Consider the following 21,679-nt stretch of genomic DNA (forward strand, 5'->3'; position numbering starts at 1 on the left):
TATGTATGTAAGCCAGGTGAGGTGATTCAAGCCTGTAATCCCAGCTACTCCAGAGGCTGAGGCTGGAAGAAACCAGCCTTAGCAACATAAAGAGACCCTGTCTCAACAAAACAAAACAAAGAGGGTGGGGAGAGAGGGCGGGTAGGTAAATGACTAAATGTAGTTACTTTGGGGAGCAGAAACTATGGGTTGGGAATGAAGCAACTGCTGTGTTTTGGTAACAAGCTATATAGGACAATTGGATTCCTTTAAGTATAATTTTAATTTTTAAAAATAGTTAAAAATTACTCCGTGTGACTTGTTACTAATGACAGTCCCCAGTATGGCTTAATGTGTATTGTCATCTTGTAGAAGCTGCAGAGGAGGACTCAGGGTATGGGGCTAAGGCAAGCGACAGGTCTATGTCCTGTCCCATACAAGATCTGCTTCAGAAGGAAGAAAACCAGCAGTTACAATGTTTCCTGTCAGGTGATAAGAAAAGTGTGATTTCTAAAAGACCACACTGAATCACATTCACTATCCATCTTTAATTCTGAAGTCTACCAAACAAGAAAATATTACAGACCTCAGTGTGATTCTTCAGAAAGCAAAAGTGTAAATATGGTTTATGGATTATAACCACAAACAAAAGGTAACAACAAAGAACATGATGAGAACCATCGGGTTACCACTTTCCAGAACTCCAAGATGTCCATGGAGGCCTAGAACACGACTGATGGGAACCTCTTCACACTTCCTGAAAATCAGAACCTAATGTGGACTTATTTACTAACCTGCACGATCTCCTTTTAGCGTGTCCCATACGTTACAATTAAAGTCATCGTAACCAGCCAACAAGAGACGCCCACTTTTTGAGAAGGCTACGGAAGTGATTCCACAGATGATATTGTCATGAGAATACAATGATAACTCTTGATCTGCACGAAGGTCAAAGAGCCGGCAAGTGGCATCATCAGAGCCAGTGGCGAAGGCATATCCATTTGGGAAAAACTAGACAGGAAAGTAACAAACATTTACTCTAAAGATGTATGTAAAATCATAGGAGGCAGCGTACTAATAGACAAATCTAGGTTAACATTCCAACTTGGCTACCTACCAGGTGAGCGATGTTGGGTACTAAAGATTCTTAAATCTTTTAAGCCTTAGATTCCCTGTCAAAGTGGTGGTTAGGACTGAATTAAATAACATACGCAAAGTACATAGCCCATTGTTCAGAACACAGCAAGTATTCAACAAATACTGGCTCTGGTTCTCCATGTGTCATGTTGAAACATTTAAAGCAAGTACTAATATTTATAGAATATATATGTGTATGTGTGTGGCTGTTGTAGAACGAACGGCAAGGAGATAAAAGGTCCACAATCCTTATAGGGTTATAAGGACCCCTTAGGACAGTTCTTTTTCAGAATTCAGAGTTTTTCAGATTTTAGAAAGGTAATATACTGCATACTTGGTAAAACCCAAATATGGTGCAATTTACAATATACTCTCAAGTCAACATTATTAAATAACACTATTCAAATCCTCGGTATCTTATTTCGTGCCTTCTTAGGATATCAGTATTTCCAAGTTGTCTACTAAAGTCTCCTACACAATGGTGTTTTGGGTCCTTGAATTTTTAATGGCTTTTGTTTTATGAATTTCAATGTTATAGCATCACTACTGTCCCTTTCATTAAGATAAAACTTCTCTCATCTTATAGTTTTTGCTCCAATTCTACTTCAGTTAATAGTAATATAGTAATATTACTACAGATTTCCTTCCAGTTTATGACTTACCCACTCTCTTACTGTTACATTTAGCCTTCCTGGGTCATTTTGTTTTAGGTGTGTTTCTTGCATACAACATTATAGTTTATTCTGTATCTTTTAATAGCAGTAATCATTTACGTGTAATGCCTTAAGTGATTATTCTTGGTCTTAATCTCTTATCCTATATTATATTTAGTGTATTTCTCCCCACATCATGACTATGATCTCTGATACTTAAAATTATTGGGTCACAGTATTTCTCCCTTAACACTTGGCAGATACTGTTCAGAAGCCTTCCAGCAGTGTCTATTGCAAAAAAGTGTGAAGTTAGCTTGGTTTTTAATCTTTTATATCTAGGTAATCTGCGTTTTCGTCTTGAATTTTCTCCCATCTTTTGATACTCTTAAATTCAACAGGATGTATTGGTTTCTCTTAATTACTTTTTTTTGTTATTTTTGAGACAGAGTCTTGCTCTGTCACCCAGGCTGGAGTGCAGTGGTGCAATCTCAGCTCACTACAACTTCTGCCTCCTGGGTTCAAGTGCTTCTCCTACCTCAGTCTCCTCAGTAGCTGGGATTACAGGCATGCACCACAACGCCTGGCTAACTTTTTTGCATTTTTAGTAGAGACAGTGTTTCATTATGTTGGCCGGGGTGGTCTCAAACTCCTGGCCTCAAGTGATCTGCCTGCCACAGCCTCCCAAAGTGCTGAGATTACGGGCATAAGCCACAGCGCCTGGCCCCTCTTTTAATTACTTTTTAAAAAGTACTTCATAAGACCCTTAGACCTTCAACTCAATGTTTTTCAACTAAGATATTTTTTTAAAAATTACTTCTTGGCTATCCTTCTGCTTCCAGCCAAAATGGAGCAACAGTGATTGGATTTGCTCCACGCCTTAAAAAACTAAAAACAACTGGACAAAAATATATAAAACATGGTTCTAAAAACATTGGATATCAGCCAACGAAGGAGTCTGCCTCTGAGAAACAATATAAATAAAAGAGGCCAGGCATGGTGGCTCACACCTGTAATCCCAGCACTTTGGGAGGCTGAGGTGGGCAGATCACCTGAGGTCAGGAGTTCGAGACCAGCCTGCCCAACATAGTGAAACCCCGTCTCTACCAAAAATACAAAAATTAGCACAGCGTGTTGGCGGGTGCCTGTAGTCCCAGCTACTTGGGAGGTTGAGGCAGGAGAATCACTTGAACCCGGAAAGTGGAGGTTGCAGTGATCCGAGATTATGCCACTGCACTCCAGCCTGGGTGACAGAATGAGACTGTCTCAAAATAAGTAAGTAAATAAATATATAATTCCTACAGCTGCTCCATCTTACTACCTTACTACCGTCCTACTGTGAAAGTTTACAGGTCATGGTGAAGGGAAGAGAAATGCAGCTGGAGCCCACTGGCCTCCCTGAGTTGAGGAGACAGCACTGGGAATCCAAGAAGTCCACAGCATCTAGAGTTCACAGAGAGTGTCGGAGAGGACAAAGCTTGGCAAAGAGAAAACTCCAGAGGCATGCTGAGGACCTCCTTTAGGTAGTCAACTGAGTACCAATCAGCAGAGCCGTGTGAGAAAACTAATCAAACTGCGAAAGAAACACCCAAAAAGATTACAGGAAACAAACCCTGGTGTGTACACAGGAAGAAAATAATGCCTATCCCCTCCAGCCAGAGGGAAAACCTCATAATACACAGGAAAAACCTCGTCATTTCTTGGGAAGAGGGGTTTTAAGTCTTTTGTCTCACCAGTGGGGCAAAATTAAGCACACACGGTGTCACTCTGGTCCCATCTAACAAAACTTACATGCAAACCCTGTAATGATCAAATCGTTTCCAAGTAACTTAACTTGGCCAGTCTGATTTTAGCTATGCCCCAGAGCAAATCTAAATAATATTTTTATGAACATAAAATTATCTAGCATCCAACAAGGTAAAATTCACAATGTCTGGTATCTAATAATTCACCAGACATGCAAAAAAGCAAGAAAATATGACCTATAATTAGGAGAAAAATTAATCAGTTGAAAAAAACAGAAAAAGGTCACAGAAGATAAAATTAACAGACAAGGACAACAACGTCTGGGATGAAAAGCGCACTGGATGGGTTCATGGCCGATTAGATACAACAGAAAAGATGTATGAAGGCAAAGCAATAGGAACCATCCAAAGTAAAATACAGAAAGAAAAATATCCTGAACAATAAAATGAACAGAACATGAGTGAGCTCTGGGAAAACTTCAAGTGGTTTAATGTCTATGTAACTTAAAGTCTCCAAAGGAAGGGAGGAGACAGGAAAAAAAAAATCTGATTAGGGGCTGGGTGCGGTGGCTCACGCCTTTAATCCCAGCATTTTGGGAGGCCGAGGCAGGCAGATCACGTGAGGTCAGGAGTTCAAGACCAGCCTGGCCAACGTAATAAAACCCCGCCTCTACTAAAAATACAAAAAATTAGCCGTGCATGGTAGTGTGTGCCTGTAGTCCCAGCTACTCAGGAGGCTGAGGCAAGAGAATTGCTTGAATCCGGGAGGTGGAGGTTGCAGTGAGCCGAGATCATGCAACTGTACTCCAGCCTGGGTGACAGAGCGAGAGTCAGTCTCAAAAAAAGAAAAAGAAAGAAACTCATAGATCCAAACACAAGAAACATGAAGAAGGGCCAGGCATGGTGGCTCACTCCTGAAATCCGAGCACTTTGGGAGGCTAAGACAAAAAAGATCACTTCAGCCCAGGAGTTCGAGACCAGCCTGGGCAACATGGCAAGGCCCTATCTCTGCAAAAAATACACACACACACACACAAAATAGCCAGCATGGTGGCACGCGCCTGTATACCCAGCTACTTGGGCCCAGGGAAGTCGAGGCTGCAGTGAGCCACGACTGCACCACTGCACTCCAGCCTGGGTGACAGTGAAACCCAGTCTTTAAAAAAAAAAAAAAATTATGGCTTTAAGTTCCAATATTAGAAATTTTAAAAAGTTCCAAATCAATGACATCAGCTTCTATCTTAAAAAAACTAGAAAAAAGGCTGCGCACGGTGGCTCATGCCTGTAATCCCAGCACTTTGGGAGGCCGAGGTGGGTGGATCACCTGAGGTCAGGAGTTCGAGATCAGCCTGACCACATGAAGAAACCTCGTCTCCACTAAAAATACAAAAAAATCAGCCGGGTGTGTTGGCTCATGCCTGTAATCCCAGCTACTCGGGAGGCTGAGGCAGGAGAATCACTTGAACCTAGGAGGCAGAGGTTGTGGTGAGCCAACGTCATGCCATTGCACTCCAGCCTGGGCAACAAGAATGAAACTCCATCTCAAAAAAAAAACAAAAAAAGGCCGGGGTCTGTGACTCACGCCTGTAATCCCAGCACTTTGGGAGGCCGAGGTGGGCAGATCACAAGGTCAAGAGATCGAGACCATCCTGGCCAACATGGTGAAACCCCGTCTCTACTAAAAATTCAAAAATTAGCTGGGCGTGGTGGTGTGCGCCTGTAGTCCCAGTTACTTGGAAGGCTGAGGCAGGAGAACTGCTTGAACCCGGGAGGCAGAGGTTGCAGTGAGCCGAGATCGCACCACTACACTCCAGCCTCGCAACAGAGCAAAAGACTCTCTCAAAAAAAAAAAAAAAAAAAAAAAAAAAACACTAAGAAAAAGAAAAGCAAATGAATCCGAGTGATCAGTTTGGCTTTGTTTCCCCACCCAAATCTCATCTTGAATTGTAATCCCCAAATCCCCACGTGTTGTGAGGGAGCCAGTGGAAGGTAACTGAATCATGGGAGTGGTCTCCCTGCAGGTTGTTCTTGTGATAGTGAGTGAGTTCTCACGAGATCTGATGGTTTATAAGGGGCTTCCCCCTTCGCTCGGCACTCATTCTCTCTCCTGCCGCCCTGTGGAGAGGTGCCTTCCACCATGATTGTAAGTTTCCTGAGGCCTCCCCAGCCATGGAGAACTGTGAGTCTATTAAACCTCTTCTCTTTATAAATTACCCAGTGTCAGATATTTCTTCATAGCAGTGTGAGAATGAACTAATACACCAAGAAAGCAGTCAGAAATAAATAATAAAGATGAGAGTGAAAGATCAATGAAAGAGAAAAACAGAGTATCATTCAGAACAAAAGCTGGTTCTCTGAGCAGATAGTTGATTTATTGATAGATAGATAGATAGATAGATAGATAGATACATACATACATACATACATATATACATACATAGATACATAGATAAAATAAAAAAACCTCTAGCCAGATATGTTCATTGCTAAGGCTGCCATAACAAAGCACCACAAGCTGGGTGCTTAAACAAAAGGAATGTATTGTCTCACAGTTCTGGAGGCTAGAAACTTGAAACCAAGATATCTGAGGACTGTGACAGAAAGATGTGTAATCTTCTCTCTGTCCTGTAGATGACTGTCTTCTCCTGTGTCTCTTCACATCATCTTCCCTCTATGCTTGCCTGTCTCCAAATTCCCCCCTTTTATAAGGACAATAGTCACACTGGATTAGTGTCACCCAATCCATTATGACCTCATTTTAACCAATTATATCTGGACCAACCTTATTTTAAAATAAGGTCACAGTCTGAGGTCCTGGGCTTTAAGACTTCAACATATACATTTTAGATGGGCACAATTCAACCCACAGTCCCAGACTATCAGGAAAAAAGTAAAACAAATTACCAACATCATAAATGAGAGCAGGATATCCTGTAAACTCTACAGATATCAAAAAAAATTAAGGGAGTATAATAAATAGCTGTAAGCCAATAAATATGACAATGTAGATGATATAGATAAAATCTTTGAAAGTTCACTCAAAAAGAAATGGATAACCTAAATAGCCCTATATCTAATACGACATCACATTATACACTCTAAATATATACAATTTGTCAATTATACCTTAATAAAGTGGGGGCTGGGGAGGAAAAAAGCGTTGATCTATGATAGAAATAACTGAATCTGGCACTGAGTTAATGAAATTAATAATCACAGTTTACAATTATTAACAGTGTCTTTACTGCTGAGAGACACCTAGAGGCCCCACAAATGTAGAGCCAAATGGAAAATTTCAGCAACTCACTCAATGAATATATGGGGCTCAGCCACAAATGAAACTATTATAGTTTCATTCCTAAGCCTAACATTCTAAACAGTGTGAGAAATGTCACTGTTAAAATAATCACTGAATATAATTTCAAAATATTATAAAAATATAATAAAGTTGGTCATAATTTCATCTGAAAAAAGGAAAACTGTTATATATACAGTATCTTTGTTTGAATCATTTTATTCCAAAAGGAAGCCTCTATATTTACTTATATTTGTAAAAGATGGTACTAATGTTTTGACAAAAAAAAAAAAAACAGGAGAAAATCAATGTAAACACACCATTTTAACTGGCTGAAAAAAAACCACACGAACATCTCAATAGATGGACAAAAAGTATTTGACGAAAATTCAACACTATTTCCTGATAAAGACTTTAGCAAATTATGAGAGAACATCTCAACTTGATAAAAGTAATGGGCTGAGAGATAGAGAGGGTTAACTTTGCCTGCTCTAAAACTCTATTATTCTAACCAGACTGGTCTACGGCAAAGAGGTGGGGATGGGGTTAGCACAGCATTTACTTTCTCTGATGTTTTCTACAAAATCATTTAAAAGAAATGACTTTCAATAAGTGTACGATAAAGAAAAGCTTACTAATTTTTTCCCCAAAAATGTCTTGTTATAAAATTAGAATGTTTCTCATACATTAAAATCCTTGGCAATTATGGTACTTTTGGACATTCTAGTCATATCTGTACTGTCTGGCATCTGATCTGCTTAGGTAACCTAACTCAAGCAGTATCCTACCTTCTTTTAACACCCCTCCCCCTCAATTCTGACCATCTGCTAATCATTTTGATTGTCATTCAAAATGTTATTTTCACTTTACCCTAATTTACAGATATCTATGACTAGCTTATCCTCCTATATACTGAGTACTTTTTACCTGGCTTAATCTATTTATGATTTTCTGTTTAGGTAGTTTTTTAAAATATGAAGTAGCTTATAAATAACTGATACCAGCAAGGCATGGTAGCTCACTCCTTGTAATCCCAGCACTTTGGGAGACTCTGAGGTGGGAGGATCGCTGAGCCCACGAGTTCAAGAGCAGCCTGGGCAACATAGTGAGACTCTGCCTCTACCAAAGATAAAAAAAAAAAAAACCACCACCAGCCAGGTGTGGTGGTGTATGCCTGTAGTCCCAGTACTCCTGAGGCTGAGGCAGGAAGATCACTTGAGCCCAGGAGTTCAAGGCTGCTGTGAGCTATGATGATGCCATTGCACTCCAGCCTGGGCAACGGAGTGAGATGCTGTCTCTAAATAATAATAATAATAATAATTTATACCATTTACTGAGCATCTAATACCTAGTTTCATTTAGTCTCCACACCATTCTCTGATGTAGGTAGTATTATCCCTATTTTAAAAACTGAAGAATCTGAGGTTCACGAAGATGAAGCAGCATGACTAGTTTCACACAGGTGCTTAATGGCAGCAGAACTGATTAGGTCCCGGGTTGCAATGACTTCAAAAGCTATATACTCCACACTAATCAGCTGCTTTTTTCATCCTTATTGTTCTCTCTTTGGGCTGTTCACTTTGGTCCCAGAAAGACAAGACTTTTTTCTCATCTAAATTCACTGTTAGAACATCCACGATCTGCTTGTTTACTCATGATAATCCCTCCACTTTGGGGAAAAAAAAAAAAGCGATATTCACCAGAAATTAAAAACCTAGGTTGCCAGGAACAGTGGCTCATGCCTGTAATCCCAACACTTTGGGAGGCTGAAGCAGGAGGATTGCTTCAGCTCAGGAGTTCGAGACCAGCCTGGACAACACGGCAAAACCCCATCTCTATAAAAAATACAAAATTGGCCGTGCATGGTGGTGTGTACCTGTAATCCTAGCTACCAGGAGACTGACGTGGGAGGATGGCTTGAGCCCAGGAGGTCGAGGCTGCAGTGAGCCGTGACTGCACTGCTGCACTCCAGCCTGGACGACAGAGCAAGACTGTCTCAAAAAAACAAAAACAACAACAAAAAAAATCCAACAATAACAAAAAAGATCTAGGACTATGAATTGAAGCTTTCTTTTTTAAAAAATCAAAAACCCTTATTACTTGGAGATTCAAAGTTATAAGAGCACATTACTCGTAAGAATCCTTGAAGGTAATTTGTTGTTAAAATCATGCCATAGAGCTCAACACTTTAAACGCATAATACGTTTTCTCTGGAAATGCTATTCACTTACACTGACAGCATTAATATCTGAGACATGTCCCGTGAAAGACTGTCTACACATTCCATCTCGAATGTCCCATAATTTGGAAGAAGCATCACAAGCACCAGAAACAAAAGTCCTCATGTCAGGACTCAGAGAAAGACTCATCACATCTCCAGAATGCCCAGTGAATGTGGTGGTCTGCTGGGCAGTTTCGATGTCCCATAAAGCACTGTAATTAAAAACAAAATACAACACTTCATGACAATTACTTCTTCTTATGTCAGTTCCTGCTACCACCCTCAAACCCATAATCAGTGTGCTTCTGGAATAAACTTACCAAGTTGTATCTCCTGAACTTGTAACAATTTGGCTGTCATCTAAAAAACGACAGCAGGACAAGTACCCTACAGCAAAAAGAGTAGCAAATTTTAGGTTATCACTGATTGAATAACTCAGTTATCACATGAAATAGCAATATATATTTTTAAAAATAGAATACTTGGGCAACAAGTGTTTGTCAATATAATCCATAGTTCTACTTTTAGTTACTTCAAATCCTACACTGTCTATAGACCAAATTTTATCGACAAACCATTCTTAGGCATTTACTATGTTAATGACATTGTGCTGGGGACTCTGAAAGTTACCAAATTGAATAAGACACAGCCCCTGCCACCTAAGACAACTACCTTGGGAAGAACTATAATCTATGGCCGACTGTGTTAAGCACCCTGGAGAAATAGTTTTAAAATACTGTGAGAGGATGCCTCTGGGCACGCCGCCTATGAGTTAGCCCTGCTCTGCAAGGAGCAGTTAAAAAAAATTTCTTTTCAAATAAAAAGTATTAAAAAAAAATATTGTAAGAAATCAGAAGAACAACAGTGAAGACTTTATGAAAGATGTGGCATTTGAATGCTTAGCATTCATCAGTGTTTCAAAATATGGAAATGTCAGAAAAACACCATTCTAGAGATTTTGTAAAAGCATGGTCAAATAGTATGGTTAAAAATTCAGATGGATAGATACCAGATAAGAGGCAATAAATTCCTGATTAACACCACTAACCCAATACTAAACTATTGAACTATGATGGGCACACTGGCAAACAAAGCAATACACTATCATGGTGAAAAGCACTTCACTAATGTACCTTAATGCATACTTTCAATTATGTAATTGAGTACAGATGCCACAATCCCATAATTGTTATATGGCAGCAGAAAATGGAGAACATTTTATTTGCCTTATTTTTCATGAGTTTGAATTGTGTGCAGTAAATTTATCATTTTTTACAAAAACAATACAGCTATTTTTGAAAGAAAAATAAAATTATGATCAATGTATGACTATAAAAAGTTAATGTTTCCTTTGTTCATAATAATTTCATTCCCACCTGATTAATCCTCATCCTTTAGCCAGCCGAGCACAATCTGTCATTTATCCTTGATCAGCACATTCCACACAAGGAATCACGTGTTGTGGGAAAGAATATTTAGGGAAGCTCACCTGTGTGACCTGGCAACTCTCGGCTTACTCTCACATTTCCCTCTCTGGTCTTTAAGTTATATATAGAGCAGATGTTGTCCAAGCCTCCACAGGCAACATAATTACCAGAGGGAGCATAAGCACAAGTCATCACCCAGGAGGACCTCAAAGGAATAGCATGCATCTGTAGGGCACACACCACACATCACTCAGATTACAAAAACAGTCATCTATTGCATAAACCCACTTACAATGAAGTAAATATTATTAAAAATTAAATATATCTAAGAAAGATAAGTCAAATAATGTAATGGCTTGAGAAAGTGAACCATGAAAAATAAAACGCTAACACACATTAAAATGTCTATTGTTTTGTATTATCAAATCATTTGAGTCAAAAAGTGCTCTTTTTGGAAATAATTCTCTTAATAAAATAATGAACATAAAGATGTTTCAATGTTAATATATTGCCATTTGAAAAATTAAGTGTAAAATGTTAGAGGTTTTAACAGAATTTTCACTTTTGTAATAGTGCTCAAAAGAGAAATTTCCTCCAACATAACTCTGAACAAGAACTAGGGAGATAATTAGCAAGTATCAGAGTCGATTACATGAGTCTTCCATGAAAAGATGACACTAGCATCCCTCTATTAATAGGCCCTTATTCTGGGATCTCATTCAAACAATGGTGATAGTTTTGCATTGCTCTAGAAACAACACTGTCTGCTGCCTTGTTACCCTAACACCAATCATTTGAAGGTCAGATGGAAAAGAGAAAGGTGTATGAGAATACCACGGCTAAACAGTCCATACAGGGAATCAACACGTGGCGGGATTACTACTATGCTCTCACTTAACCTAAAATAATATGCTTAAAATACATTTTTTTGTTTTATGAAAATATAGTTGAAAGATAACATGCTTAATGGTGATTAATAAAGAAAAACTATTATATTACAAAATGGTCTTAGCTAGCTTTAAAATCTCAATCAGGTTGAAGTTATCGTTTATTTCACAATGGTATTTTCAAATGTTTAATAAAAATACTAATACGTATACACAGATATAAAGGTATTAACTTATCAAAGTATTCCTGAAGCTTTTTCACTACTACTCAACAATTTTAAACTGGGGATTCCTTCCAGTGGATGTATTAGGACCATCCACAGTCTTTTACCACCAAGAGATCTAAACAAGTTGTCATTTACCTCCAATCTACTGTATCTTCTAAAAAAGTCCAGAAGCGCAAATCAGTGCCTGGAGTGGGCCAAAGAAGAGCTTCCCACTAGCCATCTAACTTATCCACAACTAGAAATAAAAATCTCAAGGTCTTTGTCATATTAGGAAATGGGAATTTTTAAAAATCATTTATTAGTATATGTAAAATGGTACTCTTTTAATATTCATATATTAAATATGAGCCCTCTAGTAAAACACAGAGTCATCTTTGGAAATAAAAAAGGGTTAAACATTAAAAGTAAACACTAAGACAAAAGAGAAGAACTAGATTAAAATAAACAATAAATTTATCTCAGAAAGCAATTTAAGTTTGAGGTTAAAGAATAAAGGAAAGAACTGGTGAACAGACAAACAAATATAAGGTTATTTAAAAGAATTATGAAGAAATTCTACCTTATTTGTTGTATAGCTATCCCAAATAATTAATTTTCCATCTTGGGAAGCACTGACTAGCAGCCTAGAGGAACAAACACAAAAATAATTTGACACTTAGAGAGAAAAAATAGCTTAAATTGGTTATGCATTGCATTAATGTAGAATAATTCAGAAAAAAATACAATTTTTCTAATTAAAAACTTGATACCAAAAAATGTTCTTCCAACTTTTAAAAAATTTATGCTGCATGCCAAAAATTTTGAACATATTTCATAAAATAAAATTTAGCAACTGACTAAAAATGTCTGGCTATGATTAAACTTTTTTGTGGTAACATTTTATTTATACAAGATTTGGGTGGATATTAGCTGACTGGTTTAGTACTTACTGACTTACTTAAATTTAATGACAAAAATGTACATAGAAGCCTAACAACCATATTTTATTCAATCTAAAAACACCAATTGAGAGCCTGAGAATATGACAATACTAGAGGTACAACGCAGGATACATCTCCTGCTCTTGAGGCCTCTACCATCTGGTGAAGATAAGACATTTACTCATATTTATATTAAATCAAATAAGTAAAAACTGTCAGAAGAGGGGTATAAAATAAATGCCACAGGAGAGTAAAGGAGGAACAATGGCTAGTTGAGTTAATCACAAGAGAATGAGTCTTGAAAGAAAATGTTGAGAGCTAAAGATAGAGAAATGGCTGTATTTTAGGAGAAAGCTATGTAAGATCAATGACAGGTAGAAAAATACACTGAGTGTTTCAGGAATTGTAAGTCTTCCGGTAGCACAGTTTGTGAGAAAACAGAAAAATAAGTTGAGAAAAGCAGACTGGGCTTAAACTGCAGAAAGCTTTGTTAAACTAAAGAGTATGAACGCCTAAGTAATTTTAGCCATTAAATTTTTTGTTTTGTTTTGTTTTTGAGACAGACACTCACTGTGACACCCAGGTTAGAGTGCAGTGGCATGATCTCAGCTCACTGCAACCTCTGCCTCTCAGACTCAAGTGATTCTCCTGCCTCAGCCTCCCGAATAGCTGGTATAACAGGTGCACACCACCACGACTGGTAAGATGGGATCTCACCATGTTGGTCAGGCTGGTCTTGAACTCTTGACCTCAAGTGATCCACTCGCTTGGCCTCCCAAAGTTCTGGGATTACAGGCATGAGCCACCATGCCCAGCCTTGTTTGGAATTTTTATTTTTCACCATGGTGTAAAATTCAAAAAATAAAAAAGGATATACAGAAGAAAATTTAAAAAGCACCTTCCTGGGCCTATCATCAGCCACCCAGTTCCTTTCCCTAGAGGTAAATAACATTATCAGGTTCTTGGGTAGCAATCACTACAAGGTTTTACAAAAGGGAAGATCTATCTGATAGTGGGGTATAGGATGGAATCTAAAGAAAATTCTTTAGAAATCAATTGGCATCATCAGCATAAGTGTTGAGGAGAACAATAAGTAATGGACTGATAACAAAGATGGGTGGGAAGACTACGTGAGATAGGTTCCTGGATGATGGTTTCATTTTTCTATGAAGATTAACAGTCTTGAGAAAACGTTTAAGGAAAGCAAGAACCATAAACATTGTTTCAAGTTATTATATTTTGAGTTAAAAATTTGCTTTATCAACAGGTAAATTATTTTTATTTTCAACTCCTTTAAGAAAAGGAATAAGACATTCGGCCAGGCACGGTGGCTCACACCTGATTAATCCCAGCACTTTGGGAGGCTGAGGCGGTTGGATCACCTGAGGTCAGGAGTTCAAGACCAGGCTGGCTAACATGGTGAAACCCCCTCTCTACTAAAAATACAAAAATTAGTCAGGTGTGGTTGTGGATGTCTGTAATCCCAGCTACTTGGGAGGCTGAGGCAGGAGAATCCCTTGAACGTGGGAGGCAGAGGTTGCAGTGAGCTGATACCACGCCATTGTACTCCAGCCTGGGCAACAAGAGTGAAACTCTGCCTCAAAAAAAAAAAAAAAAAGAAAAGAAAAGAAAAAGATTAAGACATTATGTCAGTTGTCAATTATATAATTTTATGTATCCCTTCCTGAGAGGCACATGTTCTATATTATTGTGGTCAAGTATCCCAATTAGAGCAACAATTGAGGCTTTCTCTACTTTACAATTTTAGTGTCTCTGGGAGAAGAGAATAAATGTGCAACTTCTATTAAAACATAGAAGTTTCTTGGTTTAGACATTTCCCATTAAGATTAACCAAATCAAAGGAACAAGTAAACCACTGTGGCAGCAGACACACCTGCTATTGCCAGACAATGGAAAAAGCATAGGCTGTGCTGTAGCCTTATACACATAGTGAATGACAGTGATGAGCAATCTAACTGCAGGCCACATGGCAGCTGTGCATGTGCCTGTGCACCTGCAGATGGTCAGCTTGCACATTCAAGCACACACCTTTCTGTGATGCAGTCGAGGGAGTAAAAGATGTATTCAGTACAAATACCTTTGTTTCGTGTAATTTCCATTACTTGCGAATTTATGTAATAAGAAACTATAGCAATATCCAAAAACTTGCACATAGGTGTTCAATAAGTATTTGCTTATGAACTGAAATTTCAAGCTTCATATACAGTAAAAACGCTTTGTGCATGTTTAAAAAACAAAGAATGTCTGCAATGTCCCACTGCAAAGAAAGGGAATCCTCTTCTAAACAGTTGTCCTGGATTCCATATTAAAAATGTTTAAACTTTTAAAGAGTCAATTAATATTCTTATTGAAAGCAACATGTTCATCTGAGATGCATTTTTTGCAAACGCTTCATGAATATATTCTGTTTGTAAACAAAGAAAATGCAAATGATGGTTCTTAATGAAAATAATTCTGCAACAGTTTAATAATGACAGGTAATGACAGGTACAAACCTGGAATCATATCCCCAATGCATAGCATAGATTTTAGCTAGGTGGCCCCTCAGTGTACGTCTTGTTCGCATTTGTATTCGACCCACGGAGTCCATATTTGATGTAATCTTTTGAAAGCAATAAAAATGTTATTCTTTACCTTAGTCATAGTTCATGAGATAACTTGAACTAGAAACAGTGAAGAGTCAAAAAAGCAAAGATAAAGTACATTTATAGTAATTGAAGGCAATTTAATGTATATAATTCCACAGAGCCGTCATGGGATCAATATGTTCCTGAAAATTATGATTAGTTTAAAATAATCCTATGTGCTATTATAAATAACATATAAATATATAATAAGAATGCCTTCTGCAGACTATTAACTAAAAAGAATAGATATACCTCTACGCTTTAGTAAAAAACCAGCCACAAATAAAAATCTAGTGGCAAAAGATCACAGTAAACATTTATAATTTTAACTGTAAGAAAGCCAATTTTATATTTGTAGAGCACATAAAATACTTTCTTAATAATAATGATCAATATTAATTAAACATGAAGCCTTCCCAAGATTTTTAAAAAATATTAGTCTTCTTAACCCCTCTTACTATTTCATTGCCAACCTAAGAGTTTTCATAAGGAAAAAACTACTTAATCAAGGTATACCAAAAAGAATCAGAAACTACTTAAAAAGAAGCATAAACTATATGAATCTATACATACATATATATACATACATAAATATATATATATATATATATATATTTTTTTTTTTTTTTTTTGAGACAGAGCCTCACTCTGTCTCCTAGGCTGGAATGCAGTAGTGTGATCTCGGCTCATTGCAGTATCTGCCTCCTAGGTTCAAGCGATTATCCTGCCTCAGCCTACCAAGTAGCTGGGATTACAGGCAGGTACCACCATGCCCAGCTAATTTCGTATTTTTTTTTTTCTAGTAGAGACAGGGTTTCACCATGTTGGCCAGGCTGGCGTCAAACTCTTGACCTCAAGTGATCCTCCCACCTCGGCCTCCCAAAAGTACTGGGATTACAGGCATAAGCCACCGTGCTTGGCCTTGAATATATATATATATATATATATATATGTATGTATATGTATGTGTGTATGTGTATATATATATATATATATTTTTTTTTTTTTTTTTTTGAGACAGAGTCTCACTCTGTTGCCCAGGCTGGAGTACAATGGTGCGATCTCAGCTCACTGCAACCTCTGCCTCCTGGGTTCAAGTAATTCTCCTGCCTCAACCTCCCAACTAGCTGGGATTATGCCCAGCTAATTTTTTTTATTTTTAGTAGAGATGAGGTTTCACCATGTTGGTATAGCTGGTATATTTTTATAGCATTTATTTTTCCATAGATGTCTATTTTAACAATATATTTTAAAAAGCACTCGCACTGTATAGCATTTGACAAATTACAAAGTGCTTTTACACAGAGATTTCATTTAACTTTTTTTCAATTAAGTACTAATACAAGAATCTGAATGTCATTTGCCTCTATGTCAAATTATTTTATAAGTTACCAAAATGAAATAAAGAAAAACAAAACTTTACCTGAACAAGCGTTGCATCATTACATGCTTTCCGAGCATCCTGAAGTAAAAAAGATGATTATAATGCATTTAGAAACCTGTGGAATGACTAAAGTGATACTTTTATTGAAAACAGAGATTTGTGAATTTACTTTTCACTGTACCACATCTTTAAAATTTTTTTAATTGATATAAAAATCACATAACCTAAATCAAACCACTTTAACCATTTTAAGGCATATAATCCAGTGATTTTTAGTATCACAATGTCGTGAAACCATCACCACTAATTACAGAACATTTACATCACCCCAAAAAAGAAACCCCATATCTCCTAATTCCTTTTTCTCTCACAGCCCTTAACAATCACTAATTTGCTTTCTTTCTCTATGGATTTGCCTCTTCTGAACAAAATTTGAGAGATGTCAATAAAAATTTGAGAGACCTCAAATTTTTATACAAACTGAAAAGGATTATCAAAAGGAAGACGGTAAAGCAGAAATTAACAAAAAATTAAAGACTGCAAAGAACATATTTAATAAAAAAATGTTTTAAACCAAACATCAGTTTTTTTTCAAATTTATCAATTAACAAATTTAGAGGATTTATATACATAGAAAAATAAGAAATGAAATTAAATCCTTCCTGCTAGGCTTAAACTTTTTTCCACAAAGGTTATAGTAGTATCCTCTTCAATTTTGTTTTTTCTATACAGTGTTTAAGTACTTGCATATTCCTGGGCAAGGAGAAGGCACACAATGTTTGCTGAATAAATGTCCCAAAGGGACAACTTGTTCCAGTCAGCCAAGGGAAAAATGCCTGCTTCAGCTCCCAGCAAACACTGGATGGCAGACATGATCTTTCTGGCTGCCCTTTCAACCTATTTATAACCACTTAGAATATTTCTAAGTAAGGGTGTTCAGAAGTAGTTGCACAAAACATATGATTTGATTATTTCATTCTTAGCCAAATTGTGGGTTTAAAGACCTCATCTGGTAAGGAATAATGAAGCCCACTTTCCTATAATGAAGAGTTTCCAGAAATGACAGTGATGGGCCTGAACCATGTTCCAAAAATGGTAGAGTTGAAGACCAAATTCTTAAAAAAGGTTCTTTGACTTCGAGCTTTATGAAAATGAACTACCATTGTTTAGACTATCTTTTTAAATTTAGTTAGTTGTTTAAAAAAACTGGGTTGAACACTATGTGTCAGGCACTATTCTAGGCACCAACAGGCATCAAAAATCTCTGCCCTCATTGAGCTTACATTCATATTAGTAACACAATTTAAAAACTGCAAATGGAAATTATTCAACTACGGTGAAAACTGATAACAAAAATTAAAATATCATGTTGGAATACAAGAATTCTACAATATGTTAGCAGCAGTTACGTGCAAAATTACATTATACAAAGATTCTATTTACACTGAGAATTCTCTCTTATGAACACTATTATCCATTATAAAACAGAATATAAGGCCAGGCGTGATGGCTCACGCCTATAATCCCAGCACTTTGGGAGGCCGAGGAGGAAGGATCGCTTGAGCCCAGGAGTTTTAGACAAGCCTGGGCAAAACAGTGAGACCCTGTCCCTGAGGGAAAAAAGAGTAAAACAAAACAGAATATAAAAAATATTCCCAATTAAAGGCTGAATTCCATACTGTCCAGCACCATAAGAAATACAAAATCTGGTAAGATCTTTGTGCAAAAGAAAGACGACACATACTTTTTTCCAAATCAAAGACATAACAATTACACAAGAAAACAAAATCTGTTTTCTCTGTTTGCATTTTTTAAAATTTAAAACAAATCATCTTTTACAATACATAGCATACATTTCTATTATACCATGTATTTACACTATAGTGAGGTAAAAATATAGTTAGATTATATCTCTGGATGGGAGGAGGAAGAAAGGAAAGATTTTAAAATATAGTGTGACAAACTGAGAAGAAAAGTACGTAGTATTTTACGTATATGTGGTTACTTGAAATCATGGGAGGAGATGATTTGGTGAGCACCTGCGCCCACGACATGGTGCTTGGGATGCTAGTGAGATATGGAGATGATTAAGACACAAAATTATCCATCTAGGTACAAACAGTAGGGGCAAATGTGCATAAGAACTACAACACAAGGCAGACTGTGATCAGCTCTATAACAGAAGTCCAACATGCTGTATGAGTAAAAAACTGCCACTTGCTGGCCTCTATGTGTTATTTCACTTAATCCCCTGCAGAAACATATAAAGTGGGGTATTGGTACTCTTGCTTCACAGCAAAGATACTGATCACCAATGAAGTTAAGAAACTTGGCTGGGCGTGGTGGCTCATGCCTGTAATCCCAGCACTTTGGGAGGCCGAGGCAGGTGGATCACCAGGTCAAGAGATCGAGACCACTCTGGCCAACATGGTGAAACCCCGTCTCTACTAAAAACACAAAATTAGCTGGGTGTGGTGGTGTGCGCCTATAGACCCAGCTGTTCGGGATGCTGAGGCAGGAGAATTGCTTGAACCTGGGAGGCAGAGGTTGCAGTGAGAAGAGACTGCACCACTGTACTCCAGCCCGGGCGACTGAGACTCTATCTCACTCTGATTTAAAAAAAAAAAAAAAAAAAAAGATAAATCCAAGTGGAGGGCTCTTGGAGGATTAGGACTCAACAGACAGGATTTCCAAAGAGCAAAATTGGCTCAGAGAGAGTATAATTCCAGGCCAAGGGAACAATTTGATAAAAGGTAACAGATGAGAAAGAGTAATGCATGTTCGGGGAACCAGACTAGTATGGCTACAGCACAAGTCGCAGGAAAGGACATTAGTAACTAAGGTTGGGAGAACCAACTTTAAGTTATAGCAGAACACACCTGGTCTGAATCCTGGATCTGTTACCTTGGCAACTTATTTAATCTCACTGAGCCTCAGCTTCCTGAACTATTACATGAAGTAACACCATCGACTTCACAGAGTCGATGTGAGGATTAAATGAGATGGGCATGTGGCCACATGGTTTAGCCTATCAGCTGCTCCTGCTCAGCATCTGGAGTAAGTGACACAAAGTAGAGAGGGCAGAAATTCCTTCTAGTGGGTGCAGTAACATCGAATTCAGAGATGAGCCTGCGAAGCCTTCTGTGATTATCCCAAGCAAAATAAATCTCTCCTTTGTTCTGAAAGCCTTGTTGAGATACCTAAGATTTCAACTCATTATTCTTATTCACATCTAAATAATTAACTTCCTTGAATTCTGGCAACAAGTCTGTCTGGTTATGACTTCACTCAGAATCAACACTTTTCTGGTGAATGTTCTTCATCCATCCCTGTTTTTCCTAATCCTTTCTTCTCTTTTCTTGTATCATCTTTGTAGAGATTTTATTTTATTTTTGGAGACAGGGTCTTGCTCTTTTGTCCAGTTAGAATGCAGTGGTGTGATCATGGTTCACTGCAGCCTCGAACTCCTGGACTCAAGCAACCCTCCCGCCTCAGCCTCCCAAGTAGCTGGGACTACAGGCACAAGCTACCACACCCGGCTAACGTTTTTTTGTTTGTTTTTGTAGAGACGAATCTCCCTATGTTGCCCAGGCTGGTCTTGAATTCCTGTCTCAAGCAATCCTCCCGCCTCAGCCTTCCAAAGTGCTGGGATTACAGGCGTGAGCCACTGCACCCAGCCTACTCTTCACTTTTAAATTAGACAAATTCTTCAGAAACAGCTATTGTGAGAGGTTCAAACTGGGAAAAGCAGCAGCTGTGTTCCAAGTTATGAGATTCTCCCTGCTTACCCTTGTACGTTGTTTTAGCCTTTACTTTTCTCTGGGAAAAGAAGTAGGCAGCTGCCAGGCTACTCACAACTCAAAGCCTCTTTCCTCCACCCTGCTTACCGCCAGGCTTCCTACAAGATGGCATGTCTATATCCTTTCATTTTTAGCTCTGCCTTCCTTGATATTTCTCAGTGCTAATGAAGTCCAAGGAAGCATCTGTTCCCATTGTTCCAAAGAAGGGACCGTGGTGCTTTCTCTAAGAAAGTGCTCCCCACGCAGACGCCTCCTCTCAGAGCCTCCCCACGTGCTGCTGCTTCACTACATTTGGCAACTCCTCTCCATCCATTACACTTTGAAGTTCTAATGTCTGTTAATTTTGTTAAAGATGGAGTTTGTAGTTGTTTCTTATCCTTGCTGTTTTGAGTTGATTCCAAGAGTAAAGGTGTCAGACATGTTTTGATGCTGCCACTGATAGTTTTGTTTTGTTTTTCTGAGACAGAGTCTCACTCTGTCACCCAGGCTGGAGTGCAGTGGCATGAGCTCAGCTTATTGCAACCTCCGTCTCCAGGGATCAAGCCATTCTCCTGCCTCAGCCTCCCGAGTAGCTGGGATTACAGGCACATGCCACCACGCCTGGCTAATTTTTCTATTTTTAGTAGAGACAGAGTTTCACCATGTTGGCCAGGCTAGTCTTGAACTCCTGACCTCAGGTGATCCACCTGTCTCAGCCTCCCAAAGTGCTGGGATTACAGGCATGAGCCACTGTGCCCAACCTAATGATTTTCTGCAATCTAATGTGCAGATTAATATTTTCCTAGTGTGACATTATATTGTGACACTATCTACATTATTGTTTTGTACCAAAAATCTATGATTCTAGGCATGTAAATAAAAAGAGAATTATGTCTGTCTTTCATAGAGGCCATTCTTCTACATAGGTACTTGTTCGCAATGAATTTTGAAGAGTTCTTTCGAGACATGATAAACACAAATAGACCTTAGTTCTTACTTCACATGTGAGAGAAAAAAAGACCATTTCTAGCCTTAGAAATCATTTAATATAGACTGATAAACTAATAGGCAAATTTTGTAGATTCCTGGTACTAAATAAGTGCTAACATTTTGAAAAGGTTTTACCTGAATCTGATTCCGCAGTTGTTCTGCTTCTTGCCTCAACTGTTCCAGTTCGCTCATTTTTTCAATTTGTTTACCTCAGGAGCTAATGAGTGAAAACAGCTGTTAAAAAACAGAGACCAAGAGAAAGATTCAGTTCTCTATTTACATCTTAATCTGGTTTTACAATACTGACATATAACTTCTTTTTGGACCTTCTGAAATTCAACGGAGGTAGTCAATTATTAAGGGAATTTAAAGATGCTTAGTAAATACAGA

The 21,679-nt window shown here is 38.0% G+C and overlaps 1 protein-coding gene across 5 annotated transcripts in view; it reads right to left on the reverse strand.

Annotated features, from left to right (window-relative positions):
* The window catches only part of GNB4 (G protein subunit beta 4), a 58,178-nt gene that overhangs the window by 8,278 nt on the left and 28,221 nt on the right, over positions 1–21,679 (reverse strand). For 3 of the 5 annotated variants that reach the window (XM_054483598.2, XM_063662449.1, XM_063662451.1), the window contains 8 exons: positions 21,425–21,523; positions 16,560–16,598; positions 15,005–15,111; positions 12,128–12,191; positions 10,517–10,679; positions 9,348–9,414; positions 9,038–9,239; positions 774–990 (listed from right to left, as the gene is read on the reverse strand). In XM_054483598.2, the coding sequence (XP_054339573.1) occupies positions 774–990; positions 9,038–9,239; positions 9,348–9,414; positions 10,517–10,679; positions 12,128–12,191; positions 15,005–15,111; positions 16,560–16,598; positions 21,425–21,481 (916 nt within the window). In that variant the 5' untranslated portion in view covers positions 21,482–21,523. Of the gene's footprint in view, positions 1–773; positions 991–9,037; positions 9,240–9,347; positions 9,415–10,516; positions 10,680–12,127; positions 12,194–15,004; positions 15,112–16,559; positions 16,599–21,424; positions 21,524–21,679 lie in introns of all 5 variants that reach the window. The other 2 variants (XM_063662450.1, XM_063662452.1) reach the window with 2 other exon arrangements.

The sequence above is a fragment of the Pongo pygmaeus genome, chromosome 2 (genome assembly GCF_028885625.2).
Source record: "Pongo pygmaeus isolate AG05252 chromosome 2, NHGRI_mPonPyg2-v2.0_pri, whole genome shotgun sequence".
Taxonomy (NCBI): domain Eukaryota; kingdom Metazoa; phylum Chordata; class Mammalia; order Primates; family Hominidae; genus Pongo; species Pongo pygmaeus.